The following is a 24,690-nucleotide window of genomic DNA, read 5'->3' on the forward strand; positions in this document are numbered from 1 at the left end:
GAGCCAGGTCAGGGCTCAGAGTCAGTGGGAACACGGTGGGTGGGGAAGAAAGGCAGGAAGAGGTCAAGGCTGCTAAGTGATGGCCCCAAGGGAAGAGGGGGGCTGGTGAGTTCAGTCACGGCCAGCTGGGACCAGCTTCCTGCTGACCTGCTGGAAGGAGGCCCTTTTCCCAACCCTGATTGGTAGGTGAAGCCAGCCACCACCTCATCCCTCAGCACCAGCCTCTCCAGTCTCTCCGCATGTCCCACCTCACCCCTTCTCTCCTAGCCACGCCCACGCTGGCTGAAATTCCCGTTCTCTCGTCTCTCATTATGCCCTTAGGGGTGGCACTTACCACTTGCTTTTAATTGTTTATGTGGCCATCTTGTTCAGGAACCGGCATGTCTGGGAGCAGGGCTGGGTCTCATTCATCTGATACCCCTTGGGCTGGCCTGGATCTGGCAATCCTAATGCTTAGTGTTGGTAAATACGCATTGTGACATATGGACCTCCTCAAGGTCACATAATCAGCTGCATGACACGAAGGGTCATGGGACTATCTTCCTGTAGGAGGGTAATGGGTGGAATGTGGAGGCTGGACATCTTAAAAAGTGGCTGATTAAGTAGTAAGTTAACTGAAAAAGTAGTAAATTAAGTAACTGAATTGTCAAGTTTTTCCTTCTATAGATATGGAAAGATGCAGAAGAGAAATCGAGGCAGTTACCGGAGACAGACGGCTTTCTACCTCTGCCCACAAGGTCTGGCTACAAGTGGACTGGGGCTGCGCTGGGAGGAAACGGAGGGAGAAAAGATCTGTTGTAGCACCAAATTATGTCGCTGGGCTTTGTTCCCTGACAAAAGTGAGGGTTACGCTATATATTTAACTTCGTTTTACCTGTTTCTCCCAAGTCCTCAGAAGGAATTTTGTCTGTTGAGTGCAGTCTTTTGATGCTTTTTCTCCTGATGTTTTTCTTAAACTGCCCTCAATTGTTCATTAACAACCATCAGCAGACACATCGTCAGTGGCCAGTCAGACTCCACCAGCATGGGTTAAAGCGCAGCAGTAGTAACTATGTAGGCCATGCCTCCTGCTGATGAAGATTAAAACTGTATGCCTTGACCAGACACACGAGACACATGCTGTGTGACTGCGGGGCTGAGGTGCCTAGACTGGACAAGTCCAGAGACAGGAGACTGGCGGCGGGTCGGAACAAACAGTTAGTGTTTAATGGGTATGGAGTTTCTGTTTGGGAAGATGAGAAAGTTCTATAGACGGATGGTGACGGTTGTGAAGGTACTTATGGCCACTGAACTGCACCGTCTAAACTGGCTTAAATGGTAAATTCTCTTCTGTGCAGTTTACCACAAAACACATTTCCTGAGGAAAGGCAAGGCCCTGTGCCACTTTCTGTGGCTGCTCAGAGAAGGGCTGTGCAAGATTCCCCTCCCTGAGATGTCAAACTGGGTCTATCTGAGAAGATTCTGGTTCCAGAATATTAGGGTCAAAACGACTTATGGGCTGTCCAGGTCGCCTGGTTGTGCTGGGTAATACAGTGGGGACTGAGCTGGGCACCCAGCCACCAAGGAAGCTAAGTGGAAATGGGGCTGGACATCCTTGAGACATTAAGTATTTCACAATATTGAAAGGTATCAGACAGTGCTTACAGTTAAAATTGGCAGGTAAGCAGTCTGAGCGGTCCCATCATCTCAAGGGTGGCAACATAGCCACATCTTGGGCCGATCAGAAGCCCTGAACACCGTAGTGGGGCAGTCGGTAAAAACACACACAAGTGCGAATTATCACTTAATACAAGCAGGTACTCTCTGGAGATAGTTAAAAACCTTCCTACTCAAATGTGGTCTGCAAAGCATGAGCATGGGCTTTACTTGGACCTTGGCTCAACATGCAGAACCCCAGGGTCCCCTAGACCTTTGGGATCAGGTCTGCACTATTAACAAGATCCTCAGATTCATTCATACTCTGAAGTTTGAGGATTGCTTGAAGACGTGGAATCTATGGAGAACAATAAACACGTAAAGTTATTTTAGTAATCCCTACGGCCAGTGTGGGGCTCAAACTCAAGACCTTGAGATCAAGCGCTGCATGCTCTTCTGACTGAGCCAGTAAGGCACCTCTAAACGTGTACTTGACAGTAAACAGGTGGGAATTACCTGTTCATGGAATTAAACCTATGATGCAATCCACTAGGGTTATCAAAGACCTAGGGAAATTTTATGTTGGGGCGCTATCACTGGTACAGAGCCCTTGCTGGGGGGAAGATTATGTTCTTCATTCATGAGAACCCTAGCCTTTACCGAAGGTTTTGGTGAAGAGCAAGGGAGGCAGTTGCTGTGGCATATCCCACTGTGGCTCACCCCCCAAGACGGCTCCGCATCACAAAGGGACAGGGTAGGTGGATCCCCAATCCTCTAGCCCAAGGAGGGGGTTCAGCTACTTGGTTAAGACATATCTCTCTACATGGGCTTTTCTTTCATTTCTAAGATTTTATTTAAGGAGGTGGGAGAGCATGCACAAGCAGAGGGAGCTGCAGAGGCAGAGTGAGAAGCCCGCTTCCTGCCGAGCAGGGAGCCAGACATGGGGCTCAGTCCCAGGATCCTGGGATCCCGACCTGAGCTGAAGGCAGATGCTTAACTGACTGAGCCTCTCAGGCCCCCTGACATGGGAATTCTCTTAACGGCTAATTAGCTACAAAGAGAAAAACATTTCTCTATATGATTATATTTGTGGTCACGTAGAGAAATAAGGAAATCTCCCCCAGATTTTAATATGGCGCAGTAACTTCCTAATTGAATGGAAATATTCCTTTCCCTAAACTCTGGCTTTGACTAAAAACCAAAGGTGTAAAGGACTAAAACTACAAACTCTTTTTTTAACTCTAACGTGCATGCTGTTTATGTGTAATTAGCTCATCAAATTCCCCCAAATCCTGAGACTGTTCCACAGAAGGGGCAACAGGCTCAGAGAAATCACCTAACCCATATGTAATTATGGGCTCTGTCGTTTTGTAGCCTTTTAAGGTGATTTAAATCCAGGTGTATCTCTCCCCAGACCTACAGGTTTGCAAGCCGGCATCTCATGAACCGCTGAACTGAGCCCCCACATCAGGCTGGTTACATGTGTTCACCCTTGAGGTGATGTGATCTGGCGGCCCACAGCACGTGTGCACTGAGGCACAAACTGGACGCCTGTAAAGAGCTCTGCAGGTTCCACAGGCCTCACCGCTGACGGCATGAAAATGACCAGGCGGCTTAACATCACAGACTTTTCGCATTTCCTGGTCTCAGACATCAAAACACGACAAGAAAGGCTGTTTTTTAGAGGTATTTCCTGATGAATGAAACCTAGGAAGTACTGGAAATCTTACGGACGTCTGATCTAGTAGGGATTTTTCCAAACGCCACCCACCTCTTCCTCTTTGCCAAAGAGAAGATCATTCTCATGGGGCAGAGGACAGAGAGACAGCAGGTAGCAGAAGAGTGCTATAGCCTCTGCCTCCTGAAATCCTTCCTGGGATAGTTCAGCCACTGGAGTGGGCTTCTAGTTTGCTCTTCTAACTAAAAAAACCATCGGTCCTGTCTCTGCGTGACGCTCCCACCACAGCAGCTGATGTCCTCCATGTCACACGGGGGCACTATGAAGTGACCTCTCAGAGGGTCCACCCATGGTCTGAAGAGGAGCTTGGCTGAAATGGGTAAGAAAAGGATGTGGCTGTTGCAGTCTTTTTGTCAAAAATAATAACAACATGACTGGTGTTAAATGAACACCGAAGAAATGATTAAGCTCCATATTCAAAAACCTTTTGATACTGTGCAAGACTAAAACAACAGAAATCCCCATTAAAGTGTTGCTAGTGTGATTAGCCAAGGGCCACAACACCACAGCCCTGCTGAGCTTGGTCTGGTCAATGGAGTCTTGCCGACGGCACGTCCGAAGCCTCTCACCGGTCTCCCCCTCAGGCCCCACTCGGGCTTCTGCAGTACCTCCTCCTGTCTTCCTCGCTGGCAAGCTTTCTCCATGCTCCACAGGCAGCCAGCTAGCCAGACACTTCTGAATGCAGATGCTTTCATGGCCCCCTTGTAATGACTGAGTGGTTCCCTGCCTGTGCAGAAAGTAAAAGCCCCAAAGTTCTCTGTCCTGTTGCCCTTCTGCTTCATATTCTTTGGAGAACTTAGCTTCCTACATGCTTTCAATCCTTTTTAGTTTTGTCTGTTCTCTTCCCTCTTCCCCTAATCTCTCAGGGTTTTTAAAACTTGGCCTAAGTGTCATGACTTCGAAGACAACTTCTTAGAAAGCGCAGCCATCTGGGTGCTAGAACATGCAGCATGGCCCGACTGCTAGGAGCACAGGCTGGTGCCTGATGAAGTGGGCGGTCACTCTGACCTGGCCGCTGACCGTGTTACTTAGGTCCACTATTTTGTTCACGTCATGCTTCGATTTCTCATCTATGAAATGACAGGAGTCAGACGTACCTCACTGGCTTACTGTGAAGGTTGCATTCAAACAGCTCCTGGCATGGAGCAAGCAGGCAATACATTTTACCTACTGCAACACTTAGAGCGTTCTCTTCATTGGTGTCTCATTTGCCAACCCTAAGATCTCTTGGGGTTGAGGAGTAGCTCCAGTCATCTGTGAAACCTCAGAGCAGGCGGAGAGCAGGTGCTGATGAACATGCCCAAGGTGAACATAAAGCCTGGAAGACAGATCTGGAAAGAGCATTCCAGGGAGAGATTATGACACGAGAACATGAGAAGGAATCTGTGTGAGAGGACGGAGGAAGCAAAACAGGGAGAAGACAGGCTGCAGAAGAAAGGGAATGCTGGCGTGTCTGGGGCCAAGAAAAATCCCAAATGGCTCTGTCAAAGGGCTGCATGGAGAACACAGCAGCAAGATGATGATGCAACAGAATCTGGCACAGAAAATGCCTGCTAGTGACGACACTGGTTAGAGAAAACAGCCATTATTCATTAGTCGCTGGAAGAGCTACTATTCCCAAACCCTTCTTCATTATAAAGAAAAGGCAATTTTATGATCACAAAGAGGCCATGTTCTTTTTTTATTGACAATTCAATCTCTACATACGTACAGTATTGCACAGATAATAAGTGGGCTGACAATCATTAACAACGTGGACTCAGGAGCACGTACATACAGCTACTGCTCGGAGCGGTGGTGTACTCTGTGCCAGGTACTTCAGTAAACACGACGGACATAAATAGGACGGCGACTTCAATACAAAGTCAGCTTTCAAAAAAAAGCGTATGTGTCTTCTCATAGAACACTTAATATGTCAAACCCAGGAAACCCAGTAACTAAATGGCAAAAAGAATGCCTTCAAAGGAAAGTTGGTGACGAAATGTTAGGTTAAGAATTTCAGTCATTGAACTTGAGATCCAGAAAGTGTATATGTATTGGAAATTTTAAGAAAAGACCCTCATGTGCTGCTTCAAACTGATGACTATATTTAAAAGGATATTTCGGGGTTGCTACAAATGTCTTCTCTGCTAGCATAAACCACTGTTTCAAAGTTCTAAGGAAACAAGATGGTAATTCACATAAGTGGGTTTTAAAATAAGATTCTTCTCACTCAAAATAAAATAACCAAAGTATGAGCTTCAACAAATTACAAAGAAACCTTATCAAAATGCCAATCAGATGAAGAAGCCAGACCACACACTGATCTTCACTGACTGCAGAGCTACTGTCCCCTACACGGGCGGGAGGAGAGAGTCGTCCCAGCTCTGCGGCTACACAGCCCCCGGAGTGAGGGTGGACGAACTGGGGGCTGCTTCCCCAGGAACGGAATCGAGGGGGTGTGCTGGAACTGGGGGCTGCTTCCCCAGGTACAGAATCGAGGGGGTGTGCTGGATGGCTTATAAGACACCAGCCTGAGATTTAACCTTTGAGGGGATGTTTTGGGTGGCAAAAGAAATGGATTAAAAACAGTGGGTGAAGTCTTTCTTACCTTTTGATGCCATCGCTCAGAACTGTTCTGCACTGCAGTTCAAGGAAATCTCTGTTCGATACTTTCATCTACTGGCTGGTGTTGCTAAAGAGTAAAGCAAATGAGGCATCTGACAAAGACATTTTGGATACAAATGTAGAAATGCTGTGTCAAGTTTGGGGAGAAAACCAGTGCAGTTCCACGTCACGCCCGCTCTCAGGATCTTCTGCCTCCAAATTTTACGAGCCATCGATCTGGTCGGAAATGCACGTTCACGCCACTCTCAACGGCGAGCTATGGCGTGCACACGTATTAAAAATACATTTTCTGAAATCCTCCCAGGTAGACAGCGTTCATGAAGCTGGTTCTAATAGAAAGGATGCAAGACAATTAAGTGCAGGGTAGGATTTTTTTTTCTTTACAAATCAGGAAAATGACCCAAAGAGAGGAATGGCTTCTCATTTTCTGCCTCTAAGAAGAATACAAGTATCGCTTCTTCTGGAATCTAACACACTGGCTTCACTTTCAAAATGCATCATTTTATTTTCCGTGTAAGGCAGTCATACATTATAAACTTTAAGCACGTGACAGTCACATGATTTCTTCAGTAAGCCCTAGGACTTCCATGAGTGTTCTTGGAGCTTACAGCCAGAGTAGTCAAATATTAAAGCTTTCTCCACAGCCACACGTTCCTTTGATGTTTGGGTTATTGAAAACAAACTCACTGGATAATTTATCTTCAACATAGTCCATTTCTGTTCCTAAAAGTGTTAGCTGTGCTTTCTTTTCGATGAACACTCTGACTCCTTGGGGAGAAGAAAACACATGTCACATAAAGCCTGCAGGTCTATGGAACCTGCTGGTTCAAAGCACAAGTGAACTTTTAAAATAGTTAACCACTGACAAAAGTCTAACAGGAAGCTTCTGAATCTATCTCATTATTTCCTTTAAGAGCTTTAGTGCTCAGTTTCCTGTCTGTCCCTTTTCCACCCAATGATCTAAGTTAAACACAGTATTAGGCCTGACAGGTGCAGAGAAGCATACTCCATGACAGTTCCACGCAAAACTAGAATTTGCTTTTCACTGTATTTCACCCATTTTTCCAATTTGCAACATGAAGGAAAGGCGTATATTCTGAGACTTTGTAAAAACAGAGTCAATAAATGTGTAAAAGCCTGCACGGACATCTGTACACATGACACACTGGAAAGCAGACACACATACACAGGACTGTGATACATGGGGCTGGTGTCATGAGGCCCACCAGTGCAACGTGGCCATTTTCTTCTTCTGCTCATGGGCCGGAAAACTGGCAGTAACGTAACTCCCTGGAATTACGCTGGTAGAGGCTGGTATCTTCATAAATATTACTGGTGTAAGAAAGCTTTCTTCCTTATAAGAAACTGAGTAATTACTCAAATATAAACTGTATATAGTTATTAGAAATCATCTTCAGAAAGATTTAATATTTAAAATTTAAAAATTTAATATTTAAGGTATTTTATGTAGAGATCTAAAAAACAACACAAAATGTCATCATTGGTCAGTAACTTCACTTTAAAACAACTTGATAAAAACAACAACAACAACAAAAATGTCATCATTGGTCAGTAACTTCACTTTAATGAGATGAATTAGCTAGGTAATAGCACAGCTCTGACGCAGAGCTACCACTGAAATACCCAGAGCTACCACTGAAATACCCGTGCTAGTGCTCTTTGAAGTTCCCCTGAGGCCGTGACATTATTTTGTTCTAAACAGGTTTTATCAGATTATTGGGTAGGGCCAGGGGGCAAGAGAGAATTAGAGCACTGGCATTTTTAATAAAAATTAAAACACAGATTCTTCAAAAGCACGAGATGACATTACTTATTTGGTATAGACGTCAAATTGCTGCTTCCCAAAAGATGGATGGTTCTGTCTGAAGTTTCAGCATTTAACATCTTTCTGCAATGATTATCTTTTCTAATTGAAATAAAACAAATGATAAGAGCATACCCTCTGGAGCCAACCTGAGTAGGTTCAACTTTTCCCCAGGCCACTGAACTAGCCTCAGTGACCCTCAGACAAGCTATTTTACCTCCCCATGTCTCAGTCTCTTAATCAGCAAAATGGGGGACAATCCGGTACCATTCTCACTCAGCTGCCGTGTATCAATCATCTGATACATGAAAGTCCATCAAACCACCCTACCTCACAGCAAGCACTATGTATGCTTGGAACTCACCATCTTGAACAACTTCTTCATCAGAATCTCCTTTTGTCTTTGTATATTCTAGAGTATAAGAAAGGCCATTACAACCCCTGGTTCGGACACCAACTTTCAGACCTACCTGAAAAAGCAGTGTAAATATACACTTAGTTTTAAAGTAGTGCATATTAAACATTCATAAACACCCTGGCTATTTGACATTTGTTTCTTCATAAGCTTAAAGAGATATTAGATTTCTGGCTATGAAATGTCCCACCAAGAAGTATAAGTGGAAAGGGAAACAAGCATTTAAAAAATGTAGCTATTTAACAAACAGCACTGCAATACTAGTGGGGATCCTAAAATAAAAACAACTAAATGCAAAAACCCCAAACCAGTCACTACCGCTCTATGGAAAACATTTTTTTTCCCTTTTTAGTTCCAGTCCTTGTCATAGATACATATAATCTAAACACAGGCTTCACTAGAACCGGAATAAGTCTTAGTTCTCTGATTTGTTTTTGCCACTTAAGGCATCATCCTTCCATGTGATTAACTGTCCCAATTATCATCTGCATATAATGCCTTGGCAGTCCACTATACCAATGCATGTTAACTACTTAACCCTTGCTTTTGGCAGATTAGGCTGGGAATAACATTTTTAAAGGAAGAGGGTTTTTTTTTGGCTTCTGTTTTTTAAAGTAAGTTCTGCCCAATGTGAGGCCTGAATTCACAACCCCCTGATCAAGAGTTACCTGCTCTACCAACTGAGCCCGCCAGGTGCCCCTTAAAGGAAGAATTTTAATTCTAAACATGAATAATCCCCTTTTTTTTAAAGGAAAAAGAAAAGTACCTGATGGCACAGATGACTACCTAATAAAAAAATTAAAAAAAAAATTAAAATAAAGATTTTGTTTGTTTATTTGACAGACAGAGATCACAAGTAGGCAGAAAGGCAGGCAGAGAGAGAGAGGGGAAAGCAGGCTGCCTGCTGAGCAGAGAGGCCGACGCAGGGCTCTATGCCAGGAGCTGGCATCATGACCTGAGCCGAAGGAACCGAGCCACCCAGGAGCCTATACCTAACAAATTCTCAATTCCTCATTTCAAGAGATGTTCTCAGGAAGCTTCCCTATGTTTAGGTTCAGTGAGGTCCCTAGGCCATCCCCTGGAAACCATCCTGCCTTTACACAGGGCCTTAATTCTAATGCAGAACTATGCAAACATTCTCAAGTACCAGAAATCAAAAGACTGCAGCCGGCAGAGATGTTAAGAAGTTAAAATGGGACCAAACTGCACTTTTAAAATATCAGCCTTAATCTAATGTCTATCTTAATGTGATTTCCTAACAATATCTACCGAACATCTAATCTTGGATCCTATCTGCTTTTTTGAAGTATACAGTAAAAGTATTATCATGAAAAGTAGGATTTCGCCAAGCAGATCCTGATTCTCTTAAAAGCAGCAATGTGTATTTGCTTCAGGAAAGTAATCACGGAGCAGGAAGACACTTGGTGAGAGCGGGAGCTAGAATGCTAAGCTGCCTGGGAGTTCTAAATGAAGCAGTCCGACTGAAGTCTCTTCTGTCCTTAACAAGGAGAGAGAACTGTGGTCTTATTCACTCCCAGAGAGAGAAAAGAACGTGCGGGGCGATTCACACATTCAGCGTGACCAATAAGAAACCATCTAGCTGGAATTCTGGAGCACATGTCCTGAGTATTAACTTGACTTAGCTTTTATCATTATAAACAGGAAGACTCAAGCAAAGCAGGAGGTCCAACGACTAGGAATGAATACAGACACTTACAGAAGACAGAAAATACAGCTTTAGGTACCTGGAGTTTGGAAAAGGGACTGCTCGCGCCAGCAGTGATGATGAGGGAGCAGGAGGCTGGCTGAGGACAAAGCAAAAGCTGGCGTCTTGCACCCCCCCCTTCATCCGCTCCCCTCCATATGTGTAGCATTCCTCAGGCACCCCTGACTGCCATAAAATGATAAATAGTTAACTTGCTGAGATCACAATCCTGCAAGACAGGAGTCTCCCTTGGTTTGCAAATGTCCTTGAGATTACAACAAAGAAGTTACCTTATCAATAGCCCAATTTCCAAAGACACAGAACTCAGTTCCTCAAGCCCTAATGTCACCCTCCCCTCCATAAAAAACCGAAGGAGGCGGAGGTAGAAGGAAAAGTAAATAAAGTTAAATTTCTTCTAAACCTAAATCTCATTAACAAGGATGCTTGATAGCAGGAATGTAACATTCCACCAGGAGACTCTCAATTGTCCTTACTTGATAGCAACTAAGACTTCAATATCCTGATAGTATTCTTTGCCCCAATAGCCCTTCTGAACACCCCTTTGTCCTCACCTACCCAACTCCTGTGTATATAACCAACCACTCCTAACAACCCGGGGCAGCCGCATCTCTGCCTGCCCACGGGCCCTGTCCCCATGCTTTAATAAATCACCTTTTGCACCAACAACGTCTTAAGAATTCTTTAGTCATCGGCTCCGAACCTCCTCACCCCACCGATCCTGATTTAGGTTCTGGGACTTCATCAGTGACACCCCATGAGGCGTGCGTGCTCCATCCTCTTCATGTCACTGCCATCCCTCAAACCTACACGCAGCTACACCCGTGTATATATACTCTTTCCATCAGTCTATCCTAACGGGGTTGCCACACGGATACATTTTAGCATTTAGTAATTCTTAGGAGGAATGTGCCAGAACTTCATTACACTGTAATGCAGGTTGTACAGCAGAACCTAGACACCACTCCAAAGTCTAATTACTAAATATTAGTAGTTTAGTACTTGGATGTAATTTACAGTATTCCACAGGCAACAATGCCCGAAGGTGAAGGGGATGCACACTCCCCTTACTCAACAGTTTTGTGTCTAGGAGGACAGCCTACAGGGGTGCTCTAAGCCAGGCTCACAGGCTTAGTCCTCTAGAACAATGGGCCTGACACACTACAGACAATATTTGCTGAACGATATTGGTGGCAGCACTCGATGTAACCAACCCCAAAGACCTTAATATGGGGCACTGGCTAAATAAATAGAACCTGTTCAATAAAATACACTAATATATCCAGTCATAAGAATGATAAAAAAGGTGGGTCTTTCTGTAATGCTCTGGAAAGAACTTCAAGCTATATTATTAGGGGCAAAAAGCAAAGCGTAACCACAGCATGTATGGAATGCTTTCTCTAAGTAGGGAAGAAGATGGACACACAGATGTTCATCTCAGGAAGGACACTTAAGAGGTGGCCCCTTAGAAGGCTGAAAGACAGCCAAGAGTTTGGGTCACAAAATGACGTCCTTTTCCCTCAATACCCTGTTATATTTTATTTGAGCCTCTAAAAATCACAAGCGGGGACGCCTGGGTGGCTCAGGGGGTTAAGGCCTCTGCCTTCGGCTCAGGTCATGATCCCAGGGTCCTGGGATCGAGTCCCGCATCAAGCTCTCTGCTCAGGAGGGAGCCTGCTTCCTCCTCTCTCTCTGCCTGCCTCTCTCCCTACTTGTGATCTCTGTCCGTCAAATAAATAAATTAAAATCTTTCAAAAAATAAATAAATAAAAAAAATAAAAACCACAAGCGTATTTTACTTTTTAAATAAAAATCCCTAACCAATGAAAACATACTGTGTATCACAAGATAATTCATTGTGAAAATACAACTTCAATTTTTTTACTGAATATTCATCTGATTGGTTTTACTTACGTGTTCGGGCTTATCTTTAAGAAGCTGTTTTATCTTGTTTACTGCTGAAGGTGTCTGAAAAAAGAACAAGTTATTAAGTTTTTAGCTACAAAACCTGCTTTCTTTAAAGCCTTATAGTTCCTTAGTCTTTTAAGACTATTCAAGTCTATTAGCACATTTGTCTGACAAATTTATATTCCATTCTTGTCTGAGTACCTTGTGGCTTTTGTACATAAACACATGAACTCTCCTCAACTCAAAACATCCTATTTTTATTAACATACCTTCTAGCAATATCCTTTGAATCTTGTTCCCCCCAGTCAAGATCGGCTCCCTGTCATCAGTTCTCTGGCTCTACTTACATCACAAACCCACGTTTGCTGGGCAGCCTCTATTCTGTGCTCCTGCTGCATGCTCGGCAACAAGACAATCCCTGACACAGAGAAGGTGCTCAGTAGCCAAGAATCAATCAAGGAATCGCTGGGGAAGCAAACCTTCAGGCAGTTTTCCTTTTGATTACTATTAACTCTACTGTTTTTGTTTTGTTTTGTTTGTTTACCCCAAATCTATTTCAAGCCCATTAAAATGCAGAGAAGAAATAAGGCAGCAGCATCAACCCAGAGGGTGCCTCTCATAAAAGTCCCACCACGTGTTCGCACAGCTACTAAATGTGGCTTAAAATATCTCAGGATATCCGGATGAACAGAATTAAGCTAGTCAACTACAGAAACAAGCGCCGGGAGGCATTTTTCAGGAGCAATGCTGTTTAATTACCTGGCCCATTTGTCTTCAAAATGAGGAAAGCACCACGATGTATTAGGTATATGGGTCAGGATCACCAAGCCCCCCTTCCTGGGAAGAGCAATTTTCCCACATCTACTTTATTTCTATCTTGGGTCCTGTCTGCTTTTTCATGGTGTTGTCAGGGACAAAGTCTGTTCCAGGGCATTTCTGCCCTACTTCCTAGCTATGTCCAAGCCTGTTACTTGGCTTTAATGGGGAGAACAGACCCTCCTCCTCAGGATTCTTGGGAGGATTAAATAAATGAGTTCACGAAGTACATTTACAACAGTGCCAGGCACAAAGAGCTCAATATAAACCTGCTACTTTACAATGATGAGAGCATATTAACAAAGAGATCATGTCCTTCCTACTTTATTAGCTTAGCTGGCAATGCTGTGCTGGTCCTCCAGTTTTTTTTATTGGCATTTTATTGGTTTGTGGAATCCCAGAGTGGACATTATGACCTATAACTTAGAAGTAACTGTAGCCAAATCCCAAGCCTGTGCTACGGGAGCAGACCAAGAGGATGGCCTCCAAGTGTGCTCTTGGGCCTGTCCAGTGGGGGTGCTGGCCAGATGAAGATGTGGAAGCAGAGTCCGGACCCAATTTAGAAAAGCCATGAAACCAATTTAGAAGGCTGACACTAGCATTTTTTAAAAACACAAACAAGAAGAGAAAAGAAAACAATGTATTACACTAAATAAAGATGAATGTTCAGTGAAACTATGACTTCAGTTATTAATATACAGTGGGTATACACATATATACTTATTGTGTATAACTATAAAAGAAAAAAAAAAGGTTAAAAAAAAATCACCATCAGTAGTGATTTATAAAGGCCTTTCCCCACAATTCTACCAGAACAGGAGGACAACAGTGAAAATAGGGAGTATGCCAGAGAAAGAAGGAAATGAAGAAGAGAATTACTTTTTTTTTTCTTCTTTTGAGATCACAGCGTCAACCTCAAATAGTTACAGGAATAGTCCTGAAGAAGAATGTTAAAAAATGCTAATTTACCCTTCTAAACAAATGTCAGAAAAACTAGCTTCTGCTGGTCTCATGGTCTTATTTCCCATATTGAGCCCTGAAGAAATTAATCTAATTACTGTCAAAGAGCAAAGGATTTCCGATAAGTTTAAAAAAAAAAAAAGCACAATCGTGGGAAAATATTTATTGCAAGTACAACTTGCCCTGTAATGCTGGGGAGTCAAAGGTGATGAGTGTTCACTGCTATAAGACCAACACAAAAGTCAGGGAGTACACACCACTCTGTCAACAGCCCCACGCGTTTCTATCTCCACATGATTATTAAATTACCAAATTTGATTTTACAAAATAATTTTTCTTCTTTTCCCAACTCTTAGTAGAAAACACACAGTAAACAAAAACAATTCATAGAGTGGTCCACCTATCCCAAAGTGGTTGACTTCACACCCCTACACTGTCCAGGGAAAAGTAACCTGTGTGCCTGGGAACTGTCATCATAGGAACCAAAATGAGTCTTTCTTAATTTTCGTCTGTCAGGCCCAAACCAAGCATACTCCACTGGCAGAGTGTTACTGATGGAAACCCAGCAGAGTACGTACTTAAGGGGAAATATACAGATCTTGTCACTTTCTAAGTGAGGGATTTGATTTTCAGAACAAGTCAGAAGGACAAAAAGGGAACATGTGGCACTTGAAAAAAAAAATGCTACTATAAAAAAATACTTTCTGTATCCTCCTGGGCTCTCCAGTCTTTGCAGGCTCTGGCAACTCTGCAGTAAGTACACTCAATCTGGCCAACAGTCCAAAAACTTCACAACAACATGCTGCAGGCCTGGTAGCCTCCCGTTTCCATGCACTCCCCCAAACGACTAAGACACCTACACTTTTCTAAGAAATGTATATATAATTAATGACTTATTCACCTGCAATTTGGCCAATGAATTAAAGTTTAAGATTCTTGAAACTCAATGAAACAGAATGATCGTTTTTAATCTACTCATAGGTAGATCATAGAACAAGACAAAAGGCCCTTAAAAAAGATCTTTAGTCTGTTTTGGTATCAGAAACTTCTCATCCTTAACACTGTATTTCCTTAAGTAATTCCCCAGGCAATTTTAATATTTTGCTGCTCAAGAAAACAAAACTAAAACCAAAGCTAACTCCATGATTATGTATACGAAACATGTGCCAACAACTACAACCTATTTTAATTTCATTATAAATTTGGCATTTTAATGTTTAAAAGACGGCAGATAAATAGCAGCCAATGAACAAGTTACAGTATCTTTCAACTCATTCTTTAACAGCTACAGGTGGCATTATGATGTTTTCCCTTTTGTCTTTTCCTAGTCATCTCTGTGTGTGTATATTTTGTGGCCTTTCTTATGTTTCTCATAATACACATTAATAAACATATTAACCATTTACTGAGTATCTTCCAGGTGTTTAATGGTTTATATGCATCATCTCATTCTTACAATTCTGTGATTTAAGTATTAAAGATTAAATAACTGATAAAGGGACAGTAAGTTAAGGAATGAAGAGTTAGGACTCCCAAACTTAAAAAAAAAAAATTATTTACAGTGACTACATAATCAGTCACCAACTGGATCTACTCTAATTTATTTAACTATCCTCTTATCGTTATACATTTAGGCGACCTGCAATTGTTTCCTGGAGAATGCCCTGTAAATTGCCTAAATATACAAATTACTGCTTGATCATTGCTCCAAAACACTTCTGGTACTTGTCCTTCAATGAATTAACTGGGGCTCAAGTAACATTGTTTCCTCATCCTTCTCAACCAGGTGCCACTAGAAAGTTAAGTCTTAAAGCACTCACTGCACATAATGCATTAATTTCTGTCTGTGTATGAAAAATGATGCTGGCTGTGTACCATCATTCTCTTACAACTTTGGCTGCACTTTATGGACAGGTGTCCATAATCCTAAATTATGATTGCACTAACTCTGATCTGTAGAATGATGGAAATAAAAGCCTCTGCTAGCAGGGTAGTGTTAGTCTTCAGGCTTTCATCATATTTTACTCTGGTTCCTAAAAATTCAATTTCTTTTGTCAATTCCTCTGCAGGTGTCCAAAAGTACTCACTTTGAAGTGGTGGGGTGGAGACTTAAAACATTCAACCAAGAAACCATCTCTGGTTGCAGAGAAGTGTTAAGCACAGCTAGCTGGTCACCAAAGTAAGCCTTCTGTTCCAGCAAACCATGAGTCCTCTCCTGGACTAACATCAGTTAACGCGGATACCTGGGCGCTGACAGCATGGAACCATGTTTTCATTTCATCAACTCCTTTTCCTTTTCCTAGCCTTTTGATGACCTCTGCTGGCCACGTAGGTACAGGACTTAGACAAGTTTGCACCATGTCAAATTACTGATGTCAAGTTTATGTATCTAGGGAACACTGATCTCTTCCTACCCATTTTATTGAATCATTTCTGGTTTCATTAGCTTTTATCTGTATTCACTCATTAGCCCTTTGATCACCTTCCTGCTTCTGCACTCCACAGAACATGCTAGGATTTACAAGGTTCATGCCAGGGTCTTGGGAGCAGGGAGCATATGCTGATTAAAATGACTGCAAGCCTGCTATGCGGGCTATGGGTGGAAAACAACCAGGACTTGCATTTTCTCTGGCACCAGCTAAGACTACAGGGAAAGGAACTTTTAAAGTTAGCTAGACAGTTAAACAGGCTAAGTTCACACAATGGCCTCTGGTAAGTTAATCAAACACTTGATCAAAGGCAACACAGAGCCCTTGTGAACTAAGAATTGACAAGATGAAGAACTGACACAATTCTGTTAGCAGAATAAGCCTGGTGACAGGTCATGAAGCAGGAGCAAGTGCAGAGAGCGCAGGTCTGAGAATGTCAGCTGTTATTATCCCTGGTAATTCCAGGGGTGGCAATGGCCTGGCCCACAACTATGTCCCTGGAGGGTGGGAATTGGGTAACTCAATTTATTTTTTGTCCTGAAACACAGGAGGTCTTAAATGTCAGCTGAATGAATGATGAGGAGGAAGGGAATGACTCAGATTCTGAACAAGCAGGTAATATGTTAAATGATGGACAAAGAAAAGGCAAAAAAGCATCTCCTCTTTCTGGCTCTACCATTATCAGTAGTAGAATTCTTTTCAGTTTTCAGTATTTTTTGACTCAGACTGAAAGACACAAAGTATGACCCAGGCCCTTCAGTTCTTGTGATTTTCAAGACAGTGGGAGAATTCTCAGATCTGATGATGTTATCTTCTGGACATGAAAACAGGGTTGGTGGCACAGAAAACAGGAATATAGAATAATCAGAAAAACACTTATCCATTATAAATATGAATCCTCCCACCTGATCACAACTTCCTTCTATTTTGTTTCAACTGATTTTCTGACAACAGGCTTTTTTATAGCATTAGCTTGAATGGAATCCGTGATCCAATTCGACTTCCCACTCTCTAGATGCGGAATGCTTGCACAAAGGCTTCTCCTTAACCAAGACTGGGGTGAGAGGAAGGCCGAACTGATTCATAAGCTCTCCTATGAAATCCAACCCTTTCGGAACGGCAAACACAAGTGACCGTCTAACTGATACGGAGTTTCCTTGGGGTGAAATGTTTTCTAACGACAGAGGTGATGGTTGCACAACACTATGAATGTACTAAATGCCACCGAATGGTACATTTTTTAAAGGCGTAAATTTTTTTGGTATGTGAGTTTTCCCTGTTAAAACAAACAAACTGCGCAGAGCACCAGGGATCGCGTCTGCGTGGTAAACCCTGCGGCGACCGTGCGCGGTACGGACTCCGGTGCTCCCCCAGGGTGTTCAACCTTTCACCCAGAAAACGCCCAACGCTCTCTCAGGGTAGAAATTTTTATCCTTCTTTGTCCTTTGTGAGAGCCGACTACGGCCGAGGCCCGCTGGAGGGACGGAGGGTGTTTCAAAAAGCCTCCCCGACGCCAGGAAGGAACCCTTTGTGCACTAGAGCCTTGATCTCAGTGAGGGGTGGGCTTTGTTGACGCGGTGGCTCTCACGTCGCTCGCCGCGCTCGCCCCGTCGTCCCCCGGCGAGCTTCCGCCCTCCCCGCGCCCCTCGAGGGCAGAAGTCCGGGTTCCCTCCCCCAGCTTCCCGCTCCTCGAGCTCCTAAGGGCCCGCGACCCGAGCACAGTCGCGGCCCCGGCTCGCAGCGGGCCTCCCCGGGGGCCCGGGGCTCCGCGCACACGCGGCGCCCCTCACCGCCCCGCAGACAGCGGCGCACGGCCTGCTGGGAAACGTAGTTCCCGGGGCGCCCGGCTCCCACGGAGCAGCCCCGCCCGAGCTTGTTTATCTCCCCAGCCAGGGCACGGAGGGCAGGGCGGCGACGCGGCGGCCGCACAGCGGGCCGGGCGCCGGGCCGCCGTGACCTCCTCGCGGGGGCGGAGGTGAACCAATGTCACCCGTCCGACCGCGCGCCCCGACCACTCACCAGGGTGAGGGCGGCCCGGGTGGGCTGCAGCTTCCTCTTGCTCACAGCCCGGACAGTGGCCCGGACTAAAGAAGCCGACATCCTCGCCGTCCCGGAGCCCCGGTGCCTCGGGCCGAAGCTCGGCCACTTCACCCTCTCTCCATGGACACGGCGGCCGCATTGACGCCACAGGCTCCGGCGCACGGCGCCCCACGCCCCACCCCGCCCGGGCCCGCCCCGCCGCCGTCATTGGGCGGCCGCATGAGTGACAGGCGGAGGGCGGGGCGCGGCGCTCGGGCTGTGGGCACGTGACGCGGGGCATTAGCGCGAGGCTGGGGTGCGTGGGGGGTGTAAGGCCGTCTTCTGGGGGCTGCTTAGGCGCGTCGTGGGGAGTGGGGTTTGGGCACGCGGAGTGGCTGCTGGCTTGACTCTGGAGGCTTGTCGCTTCCCCGACCTGTCCGTGGGAAAGGTGCGGCGTCACTGCTTAGGAACGCTGAACGCGAGAGCTGGTGTTCCCCAGAGCAGTAGGGGAACACGCACGTACTTGTCTTCCTTCCTGGTCGAGCTAGACGCTTCTTCAGGCATAGACTTACCGCAGGGGGCCCGAGCACACCCCTGCGCGTCCTCCCCTCACCGCGTGCTGACTGGAAGGGCTGTTGGAGGTTGGTGCTAATACAGCTTTCGCTTTCAGGGGCTGACTCGAACCCAGCGCCCTCCGGGGATGTGACGGGGCGGCTCCGTCGGCCCTCAGCGAGACCCACGGAATAGACTTGAATGAACACCTGTTGTCCGCCAGACCTTGCCGTGGCTGCTCAGGGGCCTCTGCCTTATAATTCTGCTTGTTAATTGAAATACACCTAAGCCTGGTAACTGGAGAGTCCAGGAAAGAATGAGCGACCCTGGGAGGACAGAAGTGCGGCAGGGTTAGCGCCCCGGAGGGCAACCTCCCCATAGCTGGCTTTTCTCATAGGCGGCAATTCCTCGCGGCGGTGCTAGAGGTAAAGGGAAAAGGAAGGTCGGAGGGGCGGGCCTGGGGAGGAGGGACTCTGCTCAGTGTTTCCGTGGGGAAAGAACTAATCGGCGAAGTGTGTTTTAGAGCCCGGTTTCTTTCATCTGCTACAGGATTGGAGAGTTCAAAATTCACTTAAGTGATGACAGTAAGATAAGGGTTGTTTTTGCCTCTAAACGCGGCTTAACACAAAAGACACGGTGAGATTAGATGATGGTAGTATGGTGGGTTTGTCTTGGCTTCATCGGACTAGCTGGGTGATTTGGTACAAGGTGTCTTACTTCCGATGCCCTTCTCCTACAGACACTGTGAAGATTAAATGAAAGGCCCTTGGAGGACTGTATGGCACATAGCTAAGTACCAGCAACTCAATAAACTGTTGCTAGTTGTTCAGAACCTATCACACCAAGAAGGAATCCTAATGTAAACAATGGACTTTGGGGATAATGTTGTGTCCACATAGGTTCATCAGTTGAAAAAAATAAATACCCCACGCTGGTGCAGGATGTGGATAGTGGAGGATTTGGACTTGTGTTGGGACCAGAGTATACAGAAACTCTGCACTTTCCATTCAGTTCTGTGTGAACCTGGAACTGTTCTAATAGTGTTAATAAAATGTAAAAAAAAAAAAAAAAGATGCCATGTATGATTCTTAATTGTTGAAATACTGTTATGTAATTGTGTAGCACTTTATAGATTTGAAGAGCACCCTTGGGCACACTTTCTCATAGCCTCACAATTTTAGAATCGGTAGGGCAGGAACATTGGGACGACTAGTTTAAAAGTGATGCATAAACTCTGGCCTTTTAGTATAGTGAATTAGAAAAGTAAAAAATCTAATCCTAAATTTTCTGGCTCAGGATCTCCCCATGTATGCTTAATTCTTTCATCTATTTCATACACACTACTCAGATTTTAACTTGGTTGGCTGTTTTGCGTGTGAGTGGTAAGTCACATAATCTACTTAGTGGTGGGTCAGGCATACCTAATGTTATTTGAAACTGGTGCAGGCCCCGGAGATAAACTGGCCTTAGGGGATTTTTGTGACTATATAAGAAATATGTGGGCTCCCTTATCTCAGGGCAGCAGCTGTCCTAGGGCGTCATGAGGTGGGTGTGGTAACTGTTGAGGGAGTTGACAAGCTGTGACATTTAGATTTCCACCAATAGGTTAAAAACTTAAAATAGGGAAATGTTCAACATTGTCCTTCGGGCCTTAGTTTCAGGGTTTTAGATATTTAAAAGTGTTTTTCCTAGTCAAGACCTCACTTGATCCTCGCTACTCTATGAAAGGGCAGGTGTGACTTCCATTTTATAGGCACGGAAACTGAACTGCCATGAGGTTAGGAGGATTGCCACACTCTTGGCTGGAAAACTGGCAGAGCCAGAGACCCTAAGTAAGCCTAGAATTCCACCCAGGGAAGCGTGCTAAATTCTTGACTGCTGTTGTCTAAACATGCCTACTTTCAAAGAAAAAAGTACTAAGTACATCTTTACAATTTTATGGGAGTTTGTTGAATTCTGTGAACATCTGAATCTGAACTTTTTTTCTTTCTTTTTTTGCCTGTAACACCATAAACCCTATTTACCCAGGATTTTTTTCCCGTAGAATCATTTGTGAAACACATTTGAAAATGAAAAGTAAACTGAAGTTAGGTCAGAACATTTTAGTGACATCTCTAAGTGTGCACTCTGCTGATTACTGTACACACTGAGCAAGGGATTAGAGTAGACGGGGCTGTTAAGAATAGATTTCATTTTATGTGTTCCTGGGAGAAAGAGGAAATTGTGCTAGTGAAGCATTTGTGGAGCTTGCGGAAGGACAGGCCAGCTGCATCTGAACGATAACAAGGAGCTGGCCTCAGCATGGAGCAGATGCACCTGTCCCGGCTGGGGCACTGAGAAGGGGCTGTGACCAGCGCCCAAGTCAAGGGTCATCCATTCTTCAGGTCTGGCAAACACTGGTCACTGTCCCATTGATCAGTGTGAGGGACTGAAATTTACCCAGGACCTAGAATAAAATGTAGGAAACTTTTTAACATTCTTAAAAGCATATAAGGAAACATGGTTTCCATGAAAAGGAAAATAATGAGAATAAACTTGAATGAGAGGAAAAGGGAAGGTGGCTGAGATATGCTGAGGACGATTAGAAGTGAAATGATGAAATTCATGTGAGACAGAAAACAGCAAAATGACATAAAAAATCCAGCCAGTCATGTGGAGATTAAATTTGAGTTCTCCTAGGATGAAGGAAAAAGATGATGGAGAAATAATGAAAAAAGGCAAAAGTATTTTTGAGGTAAAAAAAAAAAAAATTAACATACTTTTCCAAGTTGAAAAAAAACAACCAAAAACCAAACTGGGCTAGGGAGATGCATGGGATTTGCTTCTGTTTTAGAGAAAAGTCACAGACAAAAAACTTACAGGGAAACCTCTGCTGAGGTATCCAAGCAGAAAAAATAAAATCTACAAGGGAACAAAAATTAGGCTGGCCTCCGATTTCTGCTATCATGCCAGAAGACAGCATTAATAGCTTTTCAAAGAAAGTGTGACAAGAATTGTGTGCCCAGTCAAGCTCATTTTCATGCTGAAGGCAAGAGAAATCAGAAGAGCAGCTTCTGCCCTGGGTACCTAATTCATGCGGTTAATTCAGGTGTTTGGGTTTGTCCAAACTGAGTAAGGAACAATCACTAAACCCTTCTACCACAACTTCCCAAATTCTGTAGGTAATTTTGATAGGATTCTTCTTTAACTGGAGTATGTCTTCAAGTAGGTGAAAAGAAGGGCTCACAGGTGCTATTTTCTGAGCCCTCTGCTAGCCGGGACGCTCGCCCAACAAACACTCTCCCCGTCCTTCTCTGTCTTCATCCCACCAAGCCTGTGCCTCTCCTGTGGGCACAGTGCTTGGCACACAGTGGGGTCAATGAACAGCAGATAGCTAGAGCACGAGATAAAGTAGAGGGAGCACGAGATAAAGAGGAGCAGATTTATACTGCCCTCACTCCTTCCTCTGGTTTCCTCATGAAATTTAGGACTCTTGCTAGAAAGTAATGTGGATAAAATTACAGGTTGAAATTCTGGTTTTATTTCAAAATGATAAATAAACCGAGGCATTGTTCTGACCACATTCTACTTCTGGAGGGCTTGTGGAGTTAGAGAAACAGTTCCGGGGGGGGCTCCAGTCAGACCCAGAATGACACCAACCAAACTTGTGATTGGCAGAGATGGCCTCTTTAATCCTCAGGGATTTTTAAAAGTTCTCCACCCTAATTTCCGAGTATCATAAAAAGTAAAAAGCTTTTCTGTTTTGTCATTTTTCCTTTGAAAATGTATTTTAGCAGCAAACAGGACTCCTTCTTTTCCTTATTTCATTTTTTTTTTTTTTTTTATGAGCACAGTAATTCTATGTCAACTTACTTAAAATTAGGGAAAAAACCCCAGAGCCCCTCGGTGGTGCTGCTTGACCCACGGAAGACTCGCATGAATAGGTGCTCATGTTCATGTTGTCATTTCTACAAATATCAATAAAATATGGTTTGTAAATTGTAAATACAGTAGTAGCAGTTCACACATATTTGATATGCTTTCACACAAAGATTCAGTAAACAATAAATATAATTTCCCTTCTTCAAAACAAAAAAGGGATTTGTAGGTGAAAAAAAGGGTTAATTTACTCTGGGTGTATCAGCACACCACTTTCAGTGTGCTTTGAAAGAATTAAAAACCATGAAATTGTATTCACTGAATACTGGCCCACAGTTATACTTTTTTTTTTTTTTTTTAAAACCTGGCCTAAAAAACCAAAACAAAACAAAAAAAACAAACCTGGTTTAAATACATACATCATGGCTTTCTCTTAAAATCCTTACATCTATGGGGATTCGTGGTACGTGGGACTGTACTAAAATTTTTTCCCTCATTAACAATTTCATTAAGTTAAAAAAAATCTGACATTTCCCTTAAATGTTAAGTTGAAGCCTGATCTATGCTGCTATGTCCTGTGAAATGAACCTAATTTCAAAGTGAATGGGAACGCCTGAGTGGCCATTTAGAGTGCTGCATTTTTTCCTTCCCTCATGATTCCTGCTGGGTCCTCTTCGCTGAGGCTTTTCCCTGAGTCATATATTTACTGGAAAGGCTACCTAGAGGGGGGGAAAAAACAAAACCCAACATAAATAAAACAAGCCTCACTTTATCACAAAAGCCATAAAATTACTTATTATTACTTATTTACAGAAACTTTTCACACTGGTACTGGTCACTTATTTTGAATTGAGTAAGCAAGGCTAGATATAAAAAAGGTATGTAAGGAACATGATCTATTAAACACAAACCTAGTCAAAATTCTTTCTAAATGCAGGCAGGTTGCTAGAGTGACATCATTCTCATCACTGTTTCCATGTTGGTACAGAGGGCCAGGTGGACTTTTTGAAACCTCTGCTTTGCATACATCAGTGTCTTCACTTACAACCACACAGGACAGATTGCAACAAATTCTTTGGCTAAAAATAAGTATCTTGCATCATTACTTTGCAGATATGAACCTGTGAATGGTGACATTCTAGCAATACCTTATTGATACCAAAGAAAAAAAGAAATTTATTACATTTACAGGTAAAGGACAGAAATGTGGATTACTAATTAAAGCCACACTACAGAAGACTTAATAAGTTTTGTTCTGGAGTATAAACAAATAGATCACTGAAAAGAAAACTGATAAATTCTTATGTTTCAGAAAGTAGTATATGACAAAGGTTGCATTTCTAACCAATGAGGTAAAGTGGATTGTTAAATAGCTGGTACTGTGTCAAATAAGTCATTTTGGGAGGGAGAGAGCGTTAGTTTTCTTTTCTTTCCTTTCAACATACCCTTCCTCTCCACTCAATTCCAAATTAATTACAGAATTAAACATAAAAGCGCCAGAGTATAAGAAGTATGATTATTTATATAATCTTGGGGTGGGGAAATTTCCTAAGCACACCACCTTGCCCTATGAGAAAGATTAACTGAGCTTAGTACTAAAGCAAGTCAATAGAGAAAAGATGAACACCGACATACAGCTGGGGAAAGAAAAACTGACATACGAAAGGGAAAAAAAAGGCATATGAGTATATATAAAAAACATTTAGTATTAATGAGTGATCAAAGAAATGCAACTTAAAACAATTTTTGATCATCAAGTTGAAGGAAAGTCAGAAGGACAGAGAGGTGGGTTGGAATTTTGCTAAATGAATAGTCATAGAAATCTTACCATAACTGAGGTATGCAAATAACTTAAATGTTCAAAATTTGTGATATGAATGACTAAGTATATAATAGACACAACAGAATACTAGATTTGCATAGAAGAATAATTACTAATACAAAAAGTAGGTTATAAAACCACATGAATAGTATTTTCATAGAAACTAAAAATTAAAGGGGCGCCTGGGTGGCTCAGTTGGTTAAGCATCTGACTCTTGATTTCAGCTTAGGCCTTGACCTCAGGGTTGTGAGTTCAAGCCCTGTGTTGACAAACAGTTTTTTAAAAAACCCACTAAAAATTAAAAACAAATGAAAAATCCTATCAATCCAATGTTTGGTACCTCATTGTCCTTATCTGAAAAAATGTGGGCTATTATACCTACC

At 43.4% G+C, this 24,690-nt stretch overlaps 2 protein-coding genes across 15 annotated transcripts in view; both read right to left on the reverse strand.

Annotated features, from left to right (window-relative positions):
- Window positions 1-5,022: 5,022 nt before the first annotated feature.
- Window positions 5,023-18,233, reverse strand: ISCA1 (iron-sulfur cluster assembly 1). Of its 4 annotated transcripts, none has more exons than XM_013046635.2 (5): window positions 18,076-18,233; window positions 11,858-11,911; window positions 8,170-8,275; window positions 7,207-7,330; window positions 6,636-6,748 (listed from the first exon to the last, which is right to left on the reverse strand). In XM_013046635.2, the coding sequence occupies exons 1-5, from the start codon at window positions 18,154-18,156 to the stop codon at window positions 6,682-6,684; spliced, it is 432 nt and encodes a 143-aa protein (XP_012902089.2). In that variant the 5' UTR covers window positions 18,157-18,233; the 3' UTR covers window positions 6,636-6,681. The 4 variants fall into 4 exon arrangements, with proteins under 4 accessions (XP_004774173.3, XP_012902089.2, XP_044942025.1 ...); XM_045086090.1 differs by having other exon boundaries at window positions 7,207-7,334; XM_013046636.2 differs by having other exon boundaries at window positions 7,207-7,334; window positions 8,170-8,217; window positions 18,076-18,210.
- A 3,891-nt stretch (window positions 18,234-22,124) lies between these two features.
- Window positions 22,125-24,690, reverse strand: part of TUT7 (terminal uridylyl transferase 7) — a 61,179-nt gene continuing 58,613 nt past the window's right edge. For 9 of the 11 annotated variants that reach the window (XM_045086088.1, XM_045086087.1, XM_013046631.2 and 6 more), the window contains one exon: window positions 22,125-23,204. In XM_045086088.1, the coding sequence (XP_044942023.1) occupies window positions 23,137-23,204 (68 nt within the window). In that variant the 3' untranslated portion in view covers window positions 22,125-23,136. Of the gene's footprint in view, window positions 23,205-23,396; window positions 23,565-24,690 lie in introns of all 11 variants that reach the window. The other 2 variants (XR_006608419.1, XR_006608418.1) reach the window with 1 other exon arrangement.

The sequence above is a fragment of the Mustela putorius genome, unplaced genomic scaffold (assembly GCF_011764305.1).
Source record: "Mustela putorius furo isolate JIRA1106 unplaced genomic scaffold, ASM1176430v1.1 tig00000876_pilon_pilon_pilon, whole genome shotgun sequence".
NCBI classification, from domain to species: domain Eukaryota; kingdom Metazoa; phylum Chordata; class Mammalia; order Carnivora; family Mustelidae; genus Mustela; species Mustela putorius.

What these genes read in the sequence shown, in the direction of transcription:
- ISCA1 (XM_013046635.2), bottom strand. Translation starts at nt 18,156, where the DNA reads ATGTCGGCTTCTTTAGTCCGGGCCACTGTCCGGGCTGTGAGCAAGAGG. An exon ending in CCCGGGCCGCCCTCACCCTG is followed by an intron (nt 11,912 to 18,075) that starts GTGAGTGGTCGG and finishes TTCTTTTTTCAG; the next exon opens with ACACCTTCAGCAGTAAACAA. An exon ending in TGAAGAAGTTGTTCAAGATG is followed by an intron (nt 7,331 to 8,169) that starts GTGAGTTCCAAG and finishes CTTATAAGGAAG; the next exon opens with AAAGCTTTCTTACACCAGTA.